At 31.5% G+C, this 24,258-nt stretch overlaps 1 protein-coding gene across 1 annotated transcript in view; it reads left to right on the top strand.

Annotated features, from left to right (window-relative positions):
- Positions 1-24,258, top strand: part of LOC132720424 (glypican-6-like) — a 95,371-nt gene that overhangs the window by 65,855 nt on the left and 5,258 nt on the right. Inside the window, exons 6-9 of the mRNA XM_060704567.1 lie at positions 16,723-16,853; positions 22,151-22,339; positions 22,889-23,001; positions 24,039-24,220. Of these exons, the coding sequence (XP_060560550.1) occupies positions 16,723-16,853; positions 22,151-22,339; positions 22,889-23,001; positions 24,039-24,220 (615 nt within the window). The remainder of the gene's footprint in view (positions 1-16,722; positions 16,854-22,150; positions 22,340-22,888; positions 23,002-24,038; positions 24,221-24,258) is intronic.

The following is a 24,258-nucleotide window of genomic DNA, read 5'->3' on the forward strand; positions in this document are numbered from 1 at the left end:
TGTGTTTAAATAGTTATTAAGAAATATTTTGAAATAGTCCTAAAGGCAGTTTATTGATAGTAAAAATTTTTTCATTGATAATGATGTTCAGAATCTTTGTATCCATTTAACATAATTTGAAAAGAGTCAGGAGTTAAATAAACAAGCTATACAGAGATTCAGTGAAAAGATACAAGTATAAATATTTCAGCCCATTGTCTAATCCCCCCTGCCCAGAATCTTGTTTTTTTTTAACCCATTTAACAAAAGCAGTTGTTTTCTAAAGTCATCTTTGAAAAAAAAATAAGTTAAATGGAAATACAAGCCTGGGCTAGTTTCACATAACTCAAAATTAGAGTAAGAATTTTTTGCAACTTGATATTTCATTATGAAACTTTTTTTTCTATCAGCTTGGGCCATAATGAAACCCCATGTCAAGTGTATAACATAGAATGATTGATCATGGAAAGCTAAAAGCTATAGTGTTACACTTAACAACTTTAATATGATGGTGGCAAAAAAAGCACTGTATGAAAAGTTTGGTATAAACATTACTCATCCTTAATCATGTAAAATGAAGAATATTTTATATAGGGGACGGACTCAGTAGGACACAGATATCGGTTAAAGTTACCAACACTTTGAATTATTTGTTACTGATGATTTTAGGTGGCTTGTCTGTAATGGTGTCTTGATCTGAAGCCACAATTGTCTTGCCTGATAGTAAATTTATTGTGATGGTATCTCATAATCTTAATGACTTTTATCATCAATAATGATGATGATGATACATGATGATAAATTATGGATGAAGATGATGATGGTTGTGTTGTTGATGATGACAGTGATGATTTTGATGAAGTCAATGTAATAGCTATTGTCATGTTGACAATGAGGATTATTAGTAATGATGATGATAAGGAAAAGGATGATGATGATGGTGGTGGAGGTGGTGATGATGATGACAACGATGACGGTAATGAGGACAATGATGATGATAATGATAATGAGGACAATGACGATGATGATGATGGTGACAATGATGATGGTGATTGTGCTAATGATGATGATTATGATGATGATGATAAATTTATAGATTATAAAAAAAACATTTCTTACAGGGATTTCTGTAAAAGAATGTTTCCCCTCTTAAAAAAGCACTTTGGATCTTTCTTCATATTGTTTCAAAATTGAACTGAATATAGTAAAGGTGAACAGACAGCTTTCAGGCATACTGTTTATCTAATGCTGTGTAATTTCTAGTGTTTTTTTCTCCCAAGATGCATTACAAGCATTAACAATGGTCTAGTTCTTAATAGGCAGATGATAACAGAAAATGAGCACCTGTTTCTTTGATGGTGGAGCCAAAGAATTACCTGGCTCATTTCTCTAATTGTTCTATAAGGTATGAAGAAACATATAATATTTCTTTATCAACACCCACTTGGACCGATTCCATGGTATTTAAACTGTAAGCACATAAAAGCCAAAGGTTTTTTTAACAATCTGATTTAAATTGTTTAATGTTTAAAAATGGTTAGCTAGTGGTTTAGATTACATAACCTGAAACCACCCACCCTTTAAAGAAGAGGCTCAGCTTCATTACAGTATTTCTCATATTGAAGTGAATACATCAGCATTCAGTACATTGTTCTGTACAGTGAGTCTGTAGTCAGTAGATTTTGCTAGCTTGTACATGTGTGCATCTACAGGTCTCCAGTACTGATCAACATACAAGTAAGGACATATGGGGTTGCCTATAGATATTGTAAAAGGTATTGGACACTCGGCACAGGGGTCATGGGTTTAAGTCCTACTTGGTGACAGCCATATTTCCACTTTGTTTGCTCCACTCACGAATCATCAAGATTTCTTCACAATCATGCTTAAATAATGATGTTTAAACTTCAACATGTGGAGAAGTTGATTGCAGAAAACATGCTGGGATTCATTCAGAGTTAAGAAACAACCCGTCAACTGGTCGACACAACTGGCTGTTCCTTTATTTTTTGGAAATACATCATGTAGTGTTAGAATATAAGTTAGTGACCCTTTTGTTATAATAAGAACTAAATGCTCTCTGAAAAACTCAAGAGTGGCTAAAATCAGCTCAAAATTTTCTTCATAATCAAGCTAAAACCATGTTTTTAGTTACTTGCAGTCAAAACAACTCGTCAACTGGTTGTCACAACTTAGCCATTAAACTATCAGCCATTCCTTTATTTTTGTTACATGATATTTAGTATTAAGTTCATCCCTTATTTTATGATTAGGAACTAAAATGCTGTCTGAAAATCTACTGTTAATATCACTGGCATTATTTATGATGGAGTTTACTTTGAACTTAGAACCTGATTTGTCACATTGAAGAACAAACAGTAAACTTTACATGATCTTGTAAAAGACAAATTAGTGAAGACTTGTTTAAACAAAGTTATATGAAATCTCAGTACTATTGGCCAGCCAGTTCAGAGGTCGTATTTAACATCAAGTGTGGAACACTTGAGAACCTCTTTGAAGTCTGCAGGAACTTGTATTCTTGTGCCATAAATATTAATAACAGCTGAACAATTATTATTTACAGGTAGTATGTGTTCCAACTTACCTGTAGTAATTGCTTCTTTTGAACAAAAACAACAACTACCAGCCGTTATTTCTTACCCTCACAGAGTTCATGCGGATTTTTTTTTTTCGCCATGTTTTTAACGCTGACAACTGTTACTGTTCGCCGCACCTTAGTTTGAGTCTTTGCAAAAGTCATTTGTTACTATCATATGGCAGGATTTGTGAATATTCATTAGTAACTGTAGGTTTTGTCTGTATTAGTTATTTCTTTTAAGAGTTGCTTTAACTTTAAATTATTAATGATAATATGAATGTTAGACAAGGTAGATTGGTTTCTGTTCATGAAAATCAATGAAAAAAGTAATAATTTCTCAATCACCTTAGAATAATATTGTTACAAACGCTGTCTCTTGTGACTAATGAAAGTATTATAAATTCTTCCATGTATATACAGAATTGGCATCATGAATTTATTTATCAATCCAGCAAGATTGTTTCTTTTCACAGAATAAGGGCATAATCCTCTCCTACCACTGCCAGATTACAAAATCAAGGGATTTTATCCCTTAATATGCCAAGATTCTTTAATAGAGTACAGGGCTTGTCCAGATTCAGTTTTGGGAACAGTACATTTTCAATTCTGAGGATGCTAAGAAGAAATTTTCAAGTTGTTCAGTCAACAGTACGGAGCCTGGTAAAATACTGGCCTGACACTTTACTGGTGGCAAAGGCTAATATCACTTTTGGTTACATTAAGTTTGATGGAAATGTTTTTTTTTAGTTTTTATAAAGTAAACTTTATGGTTACAGTCTCACTAAGTTATTTGGCTACTAAGTATTTCAGTTTATCCCAGTAAATATACTTATATTAAATAAGTTAAATAAACTATACATGTATTTGATTTTAAAGCAAATATTAATTTACTGGACAAGTTTTTGAAATGTGAAGCCGTTGCATTCCTTCACATATAAATGTCAGTACTGAAGTATGCTCATAATGTTGTCATAAAGTATCAGGTACATGAAAATCATTTCATGTCAGAATATGTGTGTTTTTATGCTTCATAAAACTTGGTGGGACTTCAATCATGTTGTATGATTTTTTAATGGCTTCCCTAAATTGTTCTCCCACAACTCTATATGCTACGGTTTTGTCTGTCTGGCTAAAGAATGAAAATCTTTATGTATGATAAAGAATTGATAGGTTACTGATGTTAAGTGTTTTATGGGACAGACGTGTGTGGAAACCATTAAACCTGTTTCTGTCGTTTCTTTATAGCTGGTGCCTGTCCTAATGTGACCTCGTTGTGATTTTCTTTATGCTGTGAAAAAAAGTGTCAGACTGACCAAATGAGTTTTAATAACTTAGAATAAGCATTGATGATTTTCAATGTTAAATTCACCAAGATACTGACTTTAAATTGAGATATGATAAATGTGTAAACAATGTACTCAGGTTTCAATGGTCTAATTGTTCATCTACTGGTTGGTTTTATGGCACACCTTTTTCCCAAATACCATTCAAGGGAATAAATTAAAAAACAAAACAAAAACCCCCCCACATTTATGATGTCTTAAAATTTTCTATATTGATAGCCACTGCTGGCACATCTGATTTGATTTCAAATTATTGTCAGAGAATTTGGAGGAAAGGTTAAACAACTTCAGTTTTGAATATAACCAAACATCAACTTTAACATTATCAGCCCTGTATAGATATCCTGCATTCAATGTTTTACTAGGTCAATCATACAGCACTTAAGTCATGTATATTGGGTTCGATTCCCGGACAGTGTAGGTTATTTTTGTTGTAATTGATCATGAAATCCTTTCATTCCCACTGTTCCTCTGCTCTGGCATGTACAGAAGTGTTTCTTGCGTAAGTAAAGGCAACTAGTACTGTTAAAATAGTGCTTGACGTTACCTCAATGTGTTTTCTGGAGTGAAAACTACCAACACCATCATCATTTCCGTACACACTATATGAGTTTCATGATGATAACCATTATGTGAAGACAAAGCATTATTAATTTCTTTCTGTTGTGCTGTTAACCCATTTGTTTGTTGAGATTTTATCTTCAGATTGCTTCAAGATCATTTACTCATTACTTTCCCATTTTTCAAACCATTGAAAATTGGCAGCATAGGTGTTTTTGTTAAATATGTTTCATTCTTTACATAGACTAACAGGCTGGCTGTATTTTGTTATACCTACATAATGAGATAATCTGTTATGGTTAATTGTTAACTATAGATACTGTAATCTCTTGTTTGTTGAAGTTAATTTTGTTTAAGATATTGTTTATTATGCTGTACATAATTATATAAATACCAGACATTGTTGCAAGTGAATCATCTGAAAAATGGTTAAGTTTTATATTTAGTTGTTAGGTACCTGTGGTTTTAATTTAGATCAATTTTTTAAATCAATAAGTTATATATCTGCAAGTACTTTCAACAATCTTGTCAGTCATGTACAATACACTGTCTTTATGAAACTTCCTCAAGACTTTTAAGCAAATTCAAGACATCAAAAAAAAACCCAAAAAAACATCCTTAGAGCAAGCGCCATAAATTCAACCAGAACAAAGCCAGGCCAAGCTTTATGAAAACATTGGCTACTTAATTCAGCAACCAACTGCGGGTAATTGAGCCTGGTTAAACTGCCTGAATGTGCAGGTTGGTCTTGTTCTGTACTGGTGGCAAAGTTATTTACTTCTGGGTCCACTGGCTTCCAGAAAGCTGAAGGTCTTTAAGACTTATTACGCACATTCAGCACACTGTGTTTTATAACTAGTTCTTTTGTTTTTTTCTTCAAAAGTTTTTGATTTAAATTGCATATTGTTATTAATTTTAAAGGTATTTTGCATAATGATAAACATTGTGAGTGGTATGAATATTAAGTAGTCTTCACTGTGGTATGTGAAAAATGTCGATATTTTCATGTTGAAGTCTCCTGTAGAGATTTGAAGAGCTGAACACATTTCTGTTTTCTCTATCATATCCATTTATCTATGCCATGGTTTTTAATATAAATTAAAACTGAAAATTTTCTCAAGTTTAGCGCCAGGATATAAAATGATTAAACAATTTTTAAAGTTAAATATTTGGGAAAAAATTTACGTAAAGAACAAAATGATAAACAGTTTTTATTATGTCCTAAACAAAAATATTTTGAGTATAAATACAGCTCTGTGATGCAATAATTCAATGAAAAGATTAATCATTATATAACAAAGACTAAAAGTTTGGTTTCCTGTCAATCTGATACTTATATAATGTGCAACATGCAAATACATTTATATTTAGTTTATTGTAGCAAAACAGAGAAATCAAGGCCTTGCTCAAATTCAATAATATTGTATGCGTAACCATCATGTCTTCAAATCAAAGCCATCAAACCAATGAGCCGCTGCAATAGGTTTTCTTTCTGGGAGATGTTGATTGTTTATTGAACTATATAAAACAAGTGCTTTACTTTTTTTTCCATTGGTAACTTCGAGTTGCATCAATATTTCCGTCTGATAACTAGAAAATGATGCCCAATATTCATTGACGACATTGGACTTTTACAGTTTTAGGAATTCATCCTCGGGTGTGAATGTTCGGAAAACTTAACGTCTTCACGATCAATACAAAATAGATTATAAGGTATTAGTGCACAGTAATTCTAGTCACATTTATACCAACGATGAATGACAATTTCCAAGTTGTTTTTTTCTCCCATGATCATATGATTTTCTAGGTGATTGTCTTTTTAGGTGGAATTTTGTTGTATATAATCTGATTAAAGTAATGCAAGGTTGTTAGGGGAAAAGACCCGTGGTAACAAGGAATTTTAGAAGATTCAATTCCTAATCTGTACTGCCAAACTACTGCATGTGATTGGAAAAAATATGCTTTTTTCTTGTTTTATATGAAACAATATGAATAGACATGCTACTGACAGTTTTTGTATTTTATTTATGTATTTATTTTATAAATGTAACAAATGTTTTGTCTTTACTTGCTTTAGGGATTATTTAAATCCTTTAGAGTATGAAATCAAAATTGGTGAATCAAGGCTGGAGGGGTTTTGAAATTTTTTTCTTATCTCACAAGCTAGCTCATTTTGTTTAATTAAACCAAGTGTGTTATGAATTGATTAATTTTTATCACCTACAAATTCTTTAGCTTCTAATGCAGAAGCTTTATTCTTAATATTATTCTTTTGAAGATAATACTTCATTAAATAACGCCCATTGAACTGAAGGGGGAGTGAACCTAATTGCAACAAATGTATTCACAAAGCTTTATCTTTTTTCTTGGAACACCTCCATCAATGTGGCCATACCACGTGACTTTTTGGGTACGGAACACGCCGATTTTTCACCCGATTCAGGTATGTTTTTATTCACAACTTATTTATTACTCAACCGATTTTGATCAGATAAGGCGCAGAGTACCCGTAATTATATCAGCTATCCACGGTATATCAAAATTCTGAAAACCCCTGAATGGTTTTTGAGAACATTCGAGTACAGTTTTCTTTTCATAGCCTGGGCCGAGGGGAACGGTACACACTCATTTGCCATAACAAGCAATTTCTAGCAAGTCATATGTTTTTTGACACTATTTCATAGAAAAATACATGTTAAATCTGATATATTTACTATGTCCAATGTATCAAGTGAATGTAATGATGTTTTAGCATAGTTTCATAAAGTTATGTTGAAATGGTACGGAACACACTGTTATTTCAAAAGATACGGTACACACACAATTTCTGTCTTTGTAATAATTCTAAAATAAAAATTACTAAAATTTAATTTCAATTATAATGTTAGTGATTTTTTTCATAGTTATACATTTTATTAATTTAAACTAGAACCCAGGGACCTCTTTTGAAATGTATCGTAATGCTTACTTTTAATGTTTATATGTATTTGTGCACTATATATTTCAAGAGATCACGCTTAACATTTACAACCTCCATGTAATTGTCCTATTTAAAATCACCTAGGGTATGTTAAACACTTCAATCTTCACAGAATCAGGTAGTTGCGCTCTATAGAAAGAAGATGTTGTTATATAATGCTGTGTTTATTGTTGTTTTTTATTTCTTTTAGTTTAAGTGAAGTAAGATATGTCTTTTTGCTTCATCCTGAAAAAATAAAACAAGGTCATGACCTAAATCGCTAAAAAGTATCATTACTTGATAACAATTTATATATATTTATATTTTGTTATTAATAAGCAAGTCATTAGGTACAATTTTGCAATATCATGGTCATGTTTAATTAAATCAAATCACATGCAGAAGGCACTGAATTTGTTTGGGTCTTAGAATGTCAGAAAGGTGGAGGCTGTGAGATTGTAAACCAATTTGTTTTTGTATAGTGCCACCAATGTTGTTTCTAGTATCATAACTGTAGTAAATTGGCTATAAGGCTTATTGCAACACTGATATGTAATGCATTGTTTATTTTGCTTAAACAATTAAAAAAAAAACATGCCTTAACTTGGATTTGAACTCAGGACATCTCTCTTCCTAAAAGGGCGTGTAACCCCTCGACCACGGGGAAGTTATAAGATAACAGTCTGAAGAAAACCATATCATTCTATATTAGGGTTTGTAACCCTTATTTATTTCGTTTGACACTGATGTAAATAATCATGGAGCTTAATATTACATGTATATCTGTAAAGAATTACACAATATTTGAAGTCTTTGACCAATCGGGAACTACTTTTTCTTCTCCCGAGAAGGCTTGAAAATTAATGCGCCCGTCATTTGACAATCTTAACACAGTGATCCCCCCTTATCTTTTCAGCGTTAGAGTACATATAAAGGTAGATAACCGCTTCCAGGGGTTCGGACTACTTTCTTATTTTGCAAATAAGCATTTCAGAGCCTGAAATTTCGCTACCATTATTTGTTTTGTCTGACGACCCAAACAAATAAAAATGTAGTCGCCATTGCTTAAATTTTTAATGTTTAAAGGCATGAAGCTTTAAAAATAACTTTTAATTCATGTAATGATGTCATTTTTTGGTTTGGTTTCACGGCTCATAAAACTGACATTATCATGTGGCGACTTTCGAGTTTTATAAGTGCCCCTTTGGGTACAAATAAAGGAACGAACGGGCACCTGAGTAAAACGACCGACATTCTGTACGGTAGTAAACTTTCTCACATAAAAAATCGAAACATCGAAGTGACACTTGTGGTCTCGTACCTACTTCGTGTAGTATATAAAACAGAACGCAGCCTCCAAAATCCATAGCATTTGATTGACAAAATGGGTATTATTAAATATCATTTTATTTTTAACACAAACACGCAAGCACACATATCCATGAACTCAAGTGTTTAATGCATCTTGAAATGAAAGTCCAAGATAGGCATAATTTTACCAAATTTCCTAACATGTTTATCCTTACACGTATATGTAACAAGGTTACCTTGTATAAACTACGGCTTACGTTACGATATATAACAGGCCTTGTTCCCATATGGGTTCTTCAAATTATCAAATTATTAATTTTGATTTCACGTAAAACTGCGAAATATATTTGTCCATATTTAGATAATTTGATAATTAAGATACATGCAGTTAGTTTGGGACCCTGGCAGATTATTCATACCAAATATTATGTGGCCGAAAAAAAACTTTAAACTTTCCGTGATTTAAAAAAATCCTCTTACATCAAAACCAGCGTTTTTCCTCCAAATTCGATTATTTAAACAACATTTTGCAAGGAACATATATTTCCAACTTACTCCTAACTTCTTGTTTGTTTATATATTCATACTACGTTTAGACAGTCATTTATATATTCGAACAAACAAATTAAATGAAATAATAATCACACATAACAGATGTCCATGAATTTCACAATTCGTTTTATAATCAAAAGAATATACCTAATTGTTTCAAATGAAAATCAAAACAAAACAATGTCTTCCGTATTCCTCCCTAAAATTTTAACATTTTATAGCCAAATAATAATTGCTCAACATATAAAATCGAATTTTGCGCAACGTACTCTCAAAATGTTCTTTTATTTTTTTAATAATCCTGTTTACATCAAACTGTAGACATAATGATACTTTGCAAAACAGGTCCCAGGGTTCTCGTTTAAATTAATAAAATGTATATCTATGAAAAAAATCACTCACATAATAATTGAAATTAATTTTTTTATATATTTTATTTTAGAATTGTTTCAAAGACAGAAATTGTGTGTGTACCGTATCTTTTGAAATAACAGTGTGTTCCATATCATTTCAACATAACTTTATGAAAATATGCTAAAACATCATTGCATTCACTCGATACATTGGACATAGTAAATATATCAGATTTAACATGTATTTTTCTATGAAATAGTGTCAAAAAACATATGACTTGCTAGAGATCGCCTGTTATGCCAAATGAGTGTGTACCGTTCCCCTCGGGCCAGGCTATGAAAATAAAACTGTACTCGAATGTTCTCAAAAACTATTCAGGGGTTTTCAGAATTTTGATATACCGTGGATAACTGATATAATTACGGGTACTCTGCGCCTTATCTGATCAAAATCGGTAGTGTAATAAATAAGTTATGAATAAAAAACTTACATGAATCGAGGGAAAAATCGGCGTGTTCCGTACCCGAAAGGTCACGTGGTATGGCCACATTGTCCATGTTGTTAAATTGAAATCTGATCTTGGTGTAATTTATATGAAGTTATTTACTCTGATTCAATATTGAAAATAAATTTTTGTTTTAAATAAAAAAAATGCCTTGTAAACAATTGTGTACCCAGCATTAATTCAGATCTGTGAGTTTTTCCAGTTTCTTTTTATCTATTGAATTGTAGTTCAGGTAAATGCATTTTAAGTATTCCACCTGATTTAAAAACAAGAGATGAGAGGGAAAAGAAAGAAAATACAATAAGCAGACTTTTTGAAAACAAAAAAAAAAAAGAGAAAAAAGTCAGAGGTAGCAGACGTCAGATGTTTTACTTCCTGGTTACCCTTAGCAACCAAGGAAAACTGGAAGCAGCCATTGTTATACAGTGTACATAGAGTTAATTGAAACCTCCTGACTCATCTCGGAAATGCTAGCTCTCCTAAATCTCATCATTTTGTGGTGGTCAATGTCTTAGGCTGCTGTCTATCCCAACTTTTTTTTTGAATAATTTCATTTTTGAAAAAGTTTCACCTGCTTTTTGTATAAATTCTGTCATACCTGCTTCCATTACATTTTGTCTGCTTTTATAAGTTTTGTACGTCTGCTTATGTAGCCGATGATAACTATAAACTGAAAATAGTTTGGAAGAATTTATTTCCTCTGATCGTATACCAGATTAACAATTATCATGTTTTGATATTTATGAACTGAGAGAAAAGCCAGGTAAAAATGATTCCTATTAGGTTTATCAGGTACATGAGTTATCTGGTGTTGTTTGTATGAATTTTGGATAAAATCTGCTCTGGAATATGAAGTTATATCTTCTCCCATGGGAATAAAGATACTCTGGAACTGGTAAATTTGGGTTTTCCCTATCTATTATCTGGTGGTACAAATAAACTTTTACTGTTACGTTACTTGGAGATTATGTCATAATAAGTGCAAAGCATTGATCACTTTATTACTGTGAATTTAATGGTACAGCACCATGTAAGCTTTAATAGTATAAGTTTGTACCCCTGGACATAACCGACATTTCTTGAGTTTCTGATAATATCTATTAAAATAGAAGTTTCATTGGTTTCAACAAAGATGTTATTTAAATGTAATAGCATTCAATGGGTCGGTAAAATGATGTGATGTGGGTGACCAACTGAAATTTTGTTTGGGTCCTAAAATGATATAATGTGGATCCTGAAATGTGAAATGATTAGGTCATTATGATGTAATGTGCTGGCGTCAGAAAATATCAAAATCTGGGTCCTGAAAATCATGTAGTGTGAATGTAATGTGGGTCCTAAAATGATGAAAATATGAGGAAAAAGTTTAGTAGATTTGGTTTTGAAAATGTTTTCACTGAAAATTTTGTAATTTGAGTCATGATATGGTGATTAAAACTGCTGATTTGATAAAATAATACAATGGAACTGCTGATTTGATAGAATTTTTACGATATACTTAATTTTCTGCCTAAAACACGCATTATTTTTATGCTTATAACTGATATTTAGCAGTAACTTGGACCTTAAGAATCTGTGCAGACGCATATTAATAAAAGATGCTGCATTAGTTTGCCATAAAAAGATATAGCTATCATGTTGATAACAGCTTAAGAAAGACTTGTTATAACATTTTAACATGCTCTAGACATTCAAATTGCTGATTACATTCTGTGGAAAATGAGATTGTTTTGTGCAAACAGAGGCGAAATATTGCCTTCATTTAATTATTTTGAACATATTTTTCTCTCTTTTCTTGTCTGTTGTAGTATAAAATTTTGCTAAATATTTTCCAAAATACACGTCTGGTAGAACTGTAATGAGGTAGAGAAATGGCGTGGATGCCAGAACTTTGTCCTAATTTTACGACTTAAAATTTCTGCAGAAATAAAGGAAGTGTGAAGTCTCTAAAGAAAATGTACACTTTAAGTCAGAGAATCTAAGAGAAATGTACATCTTCTGCCATCCAAACTTGTGAGTTTTATAGGTAGCCTGTGGCACATTTACAGTCGAAATCTGTATTAAATTCTAAAATTAACATGTAAATCGAAATTCCTTTTAGAAGAAATGGTTTAATTCATGTTGCTATGTGTTTGAAAGATAAGTTTCTTTTCTTGTATTTTGGTTCCACTTTTTCCTTCAGAGTTTTTTAAAGTTTGAATCGATAATCAGTTTTTGACGGTATTATATATAGGTTTTGAAGAGTTTGAATCTGTGTAATAAGTTTTTAAGGCTTATTTATCTTGAGTAAGGAGAATGAACATGGGTGTATAGTCTGGTGTGGCATCATAGATTCCACATGTGACGAGATAAAGTTTATTTAGGAATCCATGAATGATAATTTTGTGCATCTGTTTGTCAGTTTACCTTGGCTTTGGATTAATATATTATATGCAACATAACTGGCCTGCACGTAAACTTTAATACCAACATTTTTTATTAAAGAACGAAAACTTAGAGAAGGAATGGTTTTAAAAAGAGAGAAGCATATATTTATTACCACAATATCAAATGTCTCATTTGGGATTCCATTAAACTATAAACATGAAATATAGGCCATTAACATTGATGTAGGAAAAAGATAAAAAATTATGAAAACTGTCGCAGGGTTAGGTAAACTGTATAAATAACTTGTTGGTAGACAAGGATTAGATCACCGTTCAAGATTGCCGTCTTGTTTATGATAATGTCAACATATTATGGTCCAAACGACCACCTCTTCATTGGCTTCTTCATAGGTTTCCGATAGATGTATTGCAAATAGAATAGACATATAAATAATACGGGAGATATAGGGGTTGATATTGAAATGTAAATAACCGGTCCATTCAAATCAGTGACATGGTACGAGGGTATGTTTTTTTAAAGATTATTCGATCCAGTATTAAGTGCTCAGTCTTGTAATTTTACCTGTCCGTAAAGAAACTTAATCTTCATATGGTTTTACCAATACTTTTTTTATTCAAATTAGATCGTCATTCATTTATCAGTTTTGACAGACAAGATTTACAAAAAGTCCGCCACAAATGCTCGCCTGCTGATGTTGACGGCTTTAGCTAATATTGCATTATGATAATGCAACGGGGATAAAAACATTTGGACGTATAAATGGACAACTAAGCTGTATTTAAGAGCTCAATTTTGGATGAACAAGCTGGACAATGGTGATAAATAATTGATTAATTCGAGTCCCTGTTGTTTTCTGTTTTCTTCCAGTCTCAACTAAAATGAAATAAATGGTCTGGTTAGTAAATATGCTTGGCAAAGACACCATCCCATGAGATTTTCCTTTGCATTGTAAAGTAAGTGGGCAAAAACCAAGTTATAAGTTTGAAAAAAAAAATTGAAGTAACAGCTAACAAAAGCGCACTTGGTATATAAAAAACCCAAGAACATGTTATTGCAATTATGAAACAAAATTACAAAATAAACATTACTGTATTTGTTATACTTATTTTTTTTCTAAATTAGAACAAAGAAATTGTTTAAATGTCAGTATGGCAGATGTTTTGTTGATATAACTATACCATTGGGAGGTGGGACTGGGGGGAAAAAGAGAGATTACTTCTCCCGCCTACTTGTTCAAACTAACAACAATGTCTTTGCTAAATGGAACGATCAATGATGAATTAATTGATCAGACAACATAATTCTGGTGGTAATTTCTTCCAAGTTAGGATCAAGATTTATATTGACAATCACTGTTTGATGTAATTATTTTATTATTATTCAGGGAATATAACTTTCGCATTAAGTACACACCATAGTTTTTTCTGAAATTTCCACAAAATCAATTGCTATTTGGTTTTTCATAACTTTAGATTTTAATATTTAAGATCGTTGTAACTTTTGAACAACTTTGTGCTAATAACAAGTTTGAACTGCGAGTTGAAACCTTATTAACAGAAATGACTGATCTTAAGTTTATGAATATCCTTTATGCGTTAGATTTAAGATGAATAAAGGCAGACCACATTGGTTGATCATTTACGGGTTATTCAAAGTGTTTTCTTAACAAGCGGAAAAGTCTTGATCTTGGACAATAGAGTTGAGGACATCTTTTATAGATAATCACTGGTACATCAGTGATTTGTGTATTATATAGGGACACCATTTTGGTTATGGGACACCCATGTAAATAGATTTAGCGATAATTGATATGTACCCTTCTACCTTTTCTTTTTTAGGAGAGGATAGCTTTAAATCCTTTGTCGTTGATACTTTGTTACAGTTTCATATTTTACGAATGAATGAAAAGAAGTCTCAAAGATAGCCTTAATTTGATGATAGGGGTCCCGCTTCGGTCTGCGGTTTTTGTTCTTGTCCGATATTTAATACGGCATCTGTGTTAGATTCGTAACGGTTAAATACCTTACATTATTGTTAAGAGACCTAAAGTTAAATAAAGGCCCTATATTTTTCTAAGATGGTTGCTTGCATGAATATTAAATATTCAATAATGTGTAAAATGATTCTATTAATTGTATACATAAAATGTAACAGTTGTACAACACTTAATGAAATAGGATATACAGCCCTGGTTCAAACTTAAAAAATATATATTGAAATTAACATTTTGAATTAATGTCTTACTTAAATATAATATAAGATTTAGAAAAAATAGAAATGAGCTCATTTCCCTTAGATATTTATAGAATTATGAATGTCATTACACCATTGGCCTGATAAACTTAAAATGGTCATTATAGGAATTCATCAAGTTTGATTATCATTGCGATTGTTTAAAAAATAACACAAGCACAGCTCTGATGATACATGTGATATGAATGAGTGCGCTTGATTTATACCATCTTAACATTCTTGGACCAGTTTAACAGTGACAAATATCATTGTAATGAAACATTATGGTTGTGGGAAAAAAAGAATTAAACAATGGGAAAGAGAACAATATTCATTCAAGTACCATTTTGTTTTTTGCATTGAATATCAATTCAAATACCCCGGAAGGTTTCTAATGATGAATCACATAATAGAACTTATAATAGGCGGAAAAATAAATTAAAAAAATGAGTTTTAGGTGAATTGTAGTTGTGAAAGAATGAAGCAAAATTAGTCTAAGTGATCTATACAGCCATATGAACATTAGCCTTCTTTTACTTTATGTCATTAGATATATTGTTTTCCTGGGAAAGGAAGTTGGCAAAGAATGAATTGATACTTATGTGAGTGGTTATTTAATAGATTTTTCCGAGAGGCACGATTTTTTCAAGTATGTAAAAAAAAATAGTCTGTTCTTCCGCCCTAAATGCGTATTGTTGTTATTGGCCTTTTAGAATAATTATAACCTTGAATTAAAACTATGGGAGAGGCCAAAAACATTTATAAAGGTCATGAGCTCATATCAAAAGTGCAGGAAATAAAATGTATTGTTAGCAGTTGTCTAAAACTTAATGAAAATTATCCATATCTTGAACCAAAACAATTTAGTAGTTTGAATAATAGAAAGTTGTAGAAGGAAATTATAAGAATGAAACTAGGACAGCCCTATGACATTGTTGTACTTAAGTGTGGGGAAGTACGGAACCTCAATGGTCCTTTAACTCATGCCTGAAATAATGGACGGAGTGGCACCTGAGGTATTTCTCGAAAGTCACCGTTTGACCTCTATTGTGCTGGTGCAAAGAGAACCAAAACCTTAAAATAAAAATGTATTGAAAATAAAAGTGATTCAGCAGTTAATTAAAGCCTTTGACATCTTGTTCCAAATTACACTATGATAATTAATATTATATTCAGCTTGAGTAAAAACACTATAATTGTTTATTCACAAGCCAATATCTGGCTATTTCTGGGTTTGTTTTGTATATTCATTGTCTACTTACTGTCATTTACCGAAAATTACCATTCGACTGGGAACATTTTATCCCAGAGACTATGATTGAAATAATGTCAATTTGATTTACTTTCAATTCCCTGAAAGAGAACAAATCAAATGCTTGCTTTATTTCCTACAGGCTATTCCTATGATATATTTGTCTGTTTAATTTCCACAGGGACTAGATGTTATGTTTATATTGTCATCAGCTATAGTATCTTATTGTTTCTATACCCTGAGGGATCTTTGTATCAGAATGACAAAAATTTTCTCATAAGAACTTGATAGTTTGATATTTATTGTGGCAGTTACTCCCCTTTATGATTTTTACCCGCTGTTTTGTATTTGTTAAAGGGAAATTATAAAGTTACTGATCGTTTTCTTCTCAAAAGGAAATATGTTTATTGATAATATAAGGTTTCCATATTAAATGGAAGTTTTTAAAATTTCAAAAAATGATATGTTAACTTTTCAAAACAAAATATTTAGATACATGTATAGTAAATGGTAACTCTTTTTCAAAAGGGATATGTTGAAGTTTTGGTTGTATACGTTTCATATATCATAGGAATATATTAAATTACTGGTTATGATAATTTTATGTTACAAAAGGAATTGATATGATAACAGATAAACAGTGTAAAGTATAAAATGTTAATTCAGAATGTGATAATGTATTTACAGAAGCGCTGAAGTTGGTGGCAGAGCGGCTAGAAGGTCCTTTCAACATTGAGACAGTTGTTGACCCTATAGATGTGAAGATATCAGAAGCTATCATGAACTTCCAAGAAGACAGTACTACTGTTACAGAAAGGGTAATTTTTTCTAATTCGATGTTTGTAAGTTAAAGCTGTAGGCCTTCAGATGAGCCAAAAACAAATTCAGGAAAATTCACCTGAAGAAAAATTTACGAAGATTTTAAGAAATAATTTAAAATATAATTATATTCAATTCAAGTAATAATTGAAATGTTACATGCAATGAATGAATAAATCTCACACAGTATTTATCGCTATATATTTCTGGCTTTTTGTGTGTATATTTTGACATTTTTATTTGGTTATCTATGTGGACTGAAAGTGCTGTTTGCAGTGTTATACATTCTTTGTTCGCTTTTAATATTTTACTATTTGATACATTTTCAAGATTTTCATGAATATAAAAATAAGCATGAATCTGGAGGTTTGCTGATATAATTCATTGAACGCTTGTCCGGATATAAAGGCAGAGTCTTTTTCTGCATCTGTATAGAAGCATACAGCAGTATTTTTGTTATAAACATCACGATAAACTTGCCCCCCTAGTAGCTGACAAAACGAAAAATGTGATTTATTGATTTATGAAAAAAGAATCAGTTATCCGGTTCAGAAATTTCAAAAAGAAATCTTGAGTCTGAAAAGTACTCAATAAGACAAGAAACACAGAAAGAGAGGAAGTCTTGAAAAATAGCAGATTTCCAGGCCATCAATTATTTCCTACGAAATGATCTTGAAATGTTAAAATGATAAAGCTTATCTGAGAAGTGAAAATAAACAAAGAGAGGTGTTGTAAATGCAATATGTCAGATTATGTTTTGATATATTTAAACTTAATTTTTGAAAATGCAGTTTGAATTATATTTATTTGCTTATTCAGATATGATTTCCGAGATATGAGGAATTAAATTTCAGACGCAGCTTTGTCACTATTTGAATCTTTTCATTGTTGTTGTTTTTTTTCCCCTGCAAAAATCTGTTTGGGATGATAAATACAATGTTTTTGTATATTTATAAGGTTTGACACATGTCTTATAAGGTTGTTTACATTTTTCTACAGTGGTCTATACACTTGTCATTATTTTAACTGTTCTAAATAAAACTTTGAAATATTGTCTTACATAAATGTTTATAGGTCTTTTCTTACATCGTCTTGGTTACTACTCTTACACTTGTATTTTTGAGCCAGTTAATGTGGTGTATATAATAACATTTAGTGAACAAAGTTGGATAACTCTGATTTGATCTTTGTGAGAGTTACAACCCCTTTATTTACTTCAAAGTATGTGACTGTCCAGGTAATTGTTTCATTATCAAAACTTGAATAACATGATAAAGGGGCATTCGCTTCTATGCATTTTACATTAATTATATAGCCCCCTTTTGAATTCAGAAGTTTCAAATGAACATCTTTAAGATATTTATGAGCCAATTTTAGAATAATTTCTTAAATACCACTGAAACTAAAGCTTTAATTGATGGTTTGATCGACTTATTTAAACTTCCTTTATTTTTAACCAACTGTAATTAAAGTCCCACAGTTTCATTCTTTGTAGGTCACAGAACACTAAAACTTCCGACTTGGTGAACAAATTTTATTTCTGAACAAGTCTTTTCTTATAATTTATACAGAAGTGGTTTATGTTATAAATGTTCTCTTAAGATGAAATCAATTTTACATGTTGAAGATTGAGAAATGCTATTGATTAAACGGCTAATATAATGGGTTTTATAAAGTGATAGGAAACAAAATCATGACATTTACATAGATTACGAGAAAGAAAATGGGTAACAGGGCTCTCTTTAAATTTAATAACCGATTCATTGTTTTTCCTACATAAAAATGTAATCTGAAATATTTCTGTCAGATCGTTTTATGAGTAATAGACATGAATTGGCGTAGATCATTGACCTGTTTTATAGATGCCTGTCAAAGATAAATACTTCTCTCTCAAAGAAGACGTCTTTGTTTCGCAGACATTTTTTTTAAGTCTTCGATATATTTTTATGTCTGGAGAAAATGCAGCAAGTTTTACTGATAATTACGTTACTGAAGATGTAATTTATACGTCTTAATATCTGTAAATTATTATAATAAATAATTCTGTAAGCACCATTGCAGCCAACGTTTTTGATATATTTTCTAGGGTTATGGTTAGTTTCATAGAGGCTTTTGTTCTTTATAATAGGCTCGCTATTCTTTATAATTATATGACATGGTGACTGAGAGAGCCAAGAATAAAATACTTTTATATATTAAACTTGTTGCTAATTATTTATTAAAACCGTTGCTAAGGTAATATGCCATGAAATGGTAAATAGGGATAGGCAATCAATGTTTTGAAATGTTAAAGTGGTGGCTAAGTAATTATAGCGAAAAGCCAAACATGTTTTACTGTAAATTTACGATTGAAAATAAAAAATGATAAGTAGATGTTGAGTGATGGAATAGGGTTTATATGTGAAAATATGGATAAGGAAATAGTGGAATTGTTTTACGAGATAAAATTGCAAATAATGAATTAAAATGATTTTTACTTGCTAAAATAGTAGGAAGTGCCTAGAACTGCGCAAACAAATATTTACATTGAATTGATCAGTTCTGATTGTTCAAGTCCACAAGTACAGACATTGTGTTACATTCAATCTTGGAAATTGTATCTCATGGCCATTTATTTCTTACCACTGATTTATTTGGTATCACTTGTGGAGAAATTGTTAAATACTGGTTAGTTATCCAGGAAAGCTGGTTAAGTTGATATGACCAAAATACTGTTGTTAAAATTGATAAAAGAATAAAGAAAAAGAAAAACATGCAAAAAAAGAAAAACAAAGAAAAGCAACCAAGTTCATACTGTTCTAGAGAATTATACCCATGTGTCCGCAAATCTGTGGTCTAAAATGTTAGCAATAACTTGAGAACATTTGGATTTAATAGTTTGCAGGTACAATGTACAAGGGACTATCATACTTAAGCAATATAAGTTAATAGAATCAGCTTCCATAAATCTACTTGTGAACCAAAAAAAAAAAAAAAAAAGGTAGGTGTGGAATTTCCTAAATGTTATCACCTAATGGGTTTATCAGTGATGCTATGGCACAGTGCAGCAATGTGAAACGATTTCCCAACACCGCTGATTGATACACATATGTTCTGTCAGTCAGAAAATACAAAAAATTATGCGTGTGGTGAAACTACACAGATGCGAAAAAGTTATCATGAAGTTTCAAAAAAAAAAAAAGACGAAGAAGAAAAAAAATGAAGGAAATCTTGAGTAAAACTGGTTAACTTTATTAGTTGGAAAAGTGTTTTGAGTGATTTAAGTGAGGAAAAGGGAAATAACTTTTTCAGATGGAAAAACATGGGTAGTGTCAGTGGAGTCTAAGGAGCATGCTGGCTTTAAAAATCTGACAGGCATCTGACAACTAATATGTACGTGTAGGACAGGCATCTGACAACTAAATGTATTTGTAGGATTTCCATTCCTCATACACAAAATTATATGATTATTTACATCATCAAAAATTACAGGGTCATGTTGATTTAAAGAAAATTGAAATGTTTTTTAAAAAGGAATGGCTAGACATTTGACATTTAAAATACCAGTCTCTCTCTAAGTTTTGAAATAAATATTTTTTCTAAAATTTAATACTTTGGAAAGTGTAAATTTTCGTCTGGTGGGGGTCTTTTTTGGTACACAAATGGCGTAGAAATCCACAGAAATTATTATGTCTGGACAAAGTTTAACAATTATTTAAAGAAAAAAATACAGTTTTGAAAATTAATTGATATCAAGATGAAATGTAATATTTATCTGTTCTCTGTGAAAGAAGTTATTTATAGCTCTGATTTGAGCACAGTCATGTTAAAATAGCTGTAATTACTGAGAATTCAGTATAGAACTGAAATACTGTTGTTTAATATGAAAATCGTATGACATCATGTGCGCTGAAGTCCTCTATACTATTAAGCGAAACATGACCTGTCATGCGTGGGTGTGACTCTAATTTCGCTTATAGAAATTTACAGGAAAGAAGGCCATTAACCTTTATATTTGAACCATTGTCATTATTGTCTTTGTTTCTCAGAAGAAAGGGAAAAAAGCGTTGGACATGCCACATCAGACTGTCCTCTGCCTGTTACACCATGAAATTGGAGTTCTTATTCCACAGTTAGTATACTTGACAGGTAGTAAATGGAAAAATCCAAGAAGATTGCCCTGAACAATTTAATTCCAGATTGTTATATTCTACCGTCTGCTTTGCCCGTCTGCTTTTATTAGGATTGATTGGTTGCTTTTAGCAAGAGGAAATGGGCAATAATTGACGTAGAAACAAAGATTGGGTGAAAGTTACTTGTAAAAAGCCTTATTTGGTGATTCACTGTAGAAATTACTTGAGGATTTTATTGGCACAATTTTCTAGAAATTGATTCAGTTATGGCAGAATTATATGGCTTTTGTTGTAGACATATTCGAAAATGTTGGAGACAGAAAATATATAAATGAATTTCAGATAATGCTGTATAAGTCTATAGTTACAAATTGTAAGTCATTTTTCCTGCTGTATTATATCTGTCAGTTATAATACTATTATTGATAGCTGTGTTTTCCATCCTGATTGGATTTTTTCCCCTGTCATTTATTCCAAGTGATTTGTACAGAACATGACCAGTATCTTATTTCTTTTATGTACTTCTGTAATGTCATAGAAATGTTTTATTTTCTGTTTATAGACATATATAAGATTTCAGCTTTTATGAACCTATGAATTTTTTTTTCCACAATTACATGTATATGTTTGATGAGAACAAAAGGTTTTTTGCATAGAGCTTTCTTTTAACCTGCTAGATTTATGTGAAGGTATAAATCCCAATCGGGATTCAGAAATTCTTCTACACAAGTACAGTATAACCTGTGAATCATGGCTATAAATTGTAGAGCGCTAACCTCTCTATATAATGATTTCTTCCCAAAGTAAAAATTTCCACTTTATTCCACTATACATAACAGTTGTATTTTACTGTATTTTACCTCTGTAGAGCAACACTTCTAAGCAACAATGAAAATGTTTGTCTCTCAAAGGTTGTTGCTTTGTCGAAGTTATACTGTAGTCTTAACAAGTTCAATTATATAATATGGCTTACAAAGGTAAATTGCTTTGACCAGGTGCCTTCATATGCTTGTGCAAGCTTCTTGGGTCCCCAGCCATGATAGAACTCTTCTGTTTGGCTTATTATAAAAAAAACAGTAAAGGAGCATTTCTAAATAGAATACACGATAATTAGTCTTACATGACTGTCATCTTGTCACCTGACCTGCTATTTTCATATGTCGTCTTTTCTTGTATATTTTCAGATTTTCAAAGGGTGCGGTCAGCCACGGAGAAACACTAACAGCCGCTACAAGAGGGACGAGTCCTCGTATACAGACTATGCTTATGGTAAAGAATTTATGACATATGCTCGTGGTGGTCAGAGTAATGAAAGGGAGGCAACTGCTGCAGGCACAAACCTTGATCGTCTTGTTAAAGATATCAAGGACAAGGTAAGAGAAAAAAAATCTTTCTTGATAAAATATCGACCTTAAATTATGACATGTCATTTTGTTTGTGTTACTTTGTCTTTTGAATGTCATGCTTGCAAATTTGACATGACAGAAGGTCATGTTTGACTTCTTTTGTAAAATTAGCTTGCAACATGATTTTTAAATTTCATAAAAATTTGTCTTTTTGTTTACTGGATAAATAAAAAAAAAATTACTAACTAAAATTTTCTTCTAATTCGGAGTTTTCTGCATTTAACCTTCACATATAATTTTTTTGTCAGAAAATGAGCAATTTTATTATTCTAATGATCTTTATTACCATGGAAACATAAGAAAAAAAGCTATTTTAATAGGGTCAAATGCTTTAAAGGAAGAATTTTAGTGTTGCATTGAAGGGTGACTAGTACCTTAACAGAAAAAAAGAAGTGCAGCATTTTTTATTTTTTTTGCAGTCTCCTGAACTAGTGACCTTGTACATGACTTATTGTCTTTTTCATTCTTTTGAATATGTTACATTATTTACAAGACTAATTATGAGCACTTTTATAGGTTGAGGTGGCAAAGAATTTCTGGGTTCAGCTTCCATATTCTATATGCAATGGTGAGATAGCCAACCAGCCAGATAATGATGAGGACTGTTGGAATGGTCAAGATCGAGCAAAGTAAATATAGATATTATCTTAGGGTTAACTTAACCATTTTCTTTGCTGATTAGCCATTTTGAACCAGTATTAAGCCATGCCAGCATGCACATCCATGTAGTGAACTGTCAGGTTAGCTCAATAGATAGTGCATTGTATAGAGCTATGGTTCTCATTCATGAGTCGGCATCACACTTTGGTTAAGTTTATCCCAATGCCCTACTATCCATCTGTAAACTGTCAAAAAAGTGTTGGTGCATCTGTGTCCTATGAACATATTTCTAATTGACGTTGGAATTCCCTTTAAATAGCAATTTAAAGTTCAAGTTTTACAGCAGGTTAAGTCCGTTATATAGAGTTAACATTGTAAGTGATTATTCACAGACAGTAAAGCAGGAATCTTGGGAATTCTATTACATTTTGTGTGAAAAAATGTTTCAGAAAATCATATTTTAGGGGGATAAATCATGATAATATGAAGTCTGGTTAATTTGTATGTCTAGACAGCATATCACATTGTCTCTATTGTTACAAGAATTTATCTAAAGGTTGCTTTTATGATTAGGATGATACAAGGTGGCTTACTTTATGTCATGAAAGTATTGTAATATGATTTAATGCAGGAACAAAGGAGAGAAAAATATTAGAAACATTTAGGGGAGAGATACTCCAGGGGAGGAGCACTAGACGGTTAATTGATTGATTAATTAATAAATTGATTATGTTAAGTGCCAGGTCAGAACTCTGATAAAGTGGTACACTAACTTAAAAGAAAAAAGATTTTTTAAAGTATTCTGAGATTCTGCACCAATGTTTATTAATTTTTCTGTACCAGTAAATCTAATTTCTCTATCTGTATATAGCAATTAACCAAATAACTTAATAAGGATCAATGCGAAAAGGAGCATTTGCTTTGCCTGGGATAAGAGCGATAGGTGGTACTGTACATCTAATGGTTTACTTATTGAGTCAAAACAAATTTTTCCACATAAAAATTTGTTCACATAAATTTTGTTTAGTAAAGTAAGCTCATAAAGTAACAATTGTTGTATTTGTAGGTATATACATGAGGTACAGAAGGATGGACGTATATATCAAGTGAACAATCCAGAAGTGACCGTGGACGTACAAGAGGACAATGGCATTATCTCTGTACAAATTTACAACTTGAAATTGATCACCACAAAGCTACACAATGCCTATCATGGTGTTGATGTTGAATGGAGTCCCTCTAATATTGGTAATTATTTTTGAAAATGTTATTATTATAACAGGTCA

This window comes from Ruditapes philippinarum, unplaced genomic scaffold (genome assembly GCF_026571515.1).
Source record: "Ruditapes philippinarum isolate M1 unplaced genomic scaffold, ASM2657151v2 ctg1599_1_1_1_1, whole genome shotgun sequence".
NCBI lineage: Eukaryota > Metazoa > Mollusca > Bivalvia > Venerida > Veneridae > Ruditapes > Ruditapes philippinarum.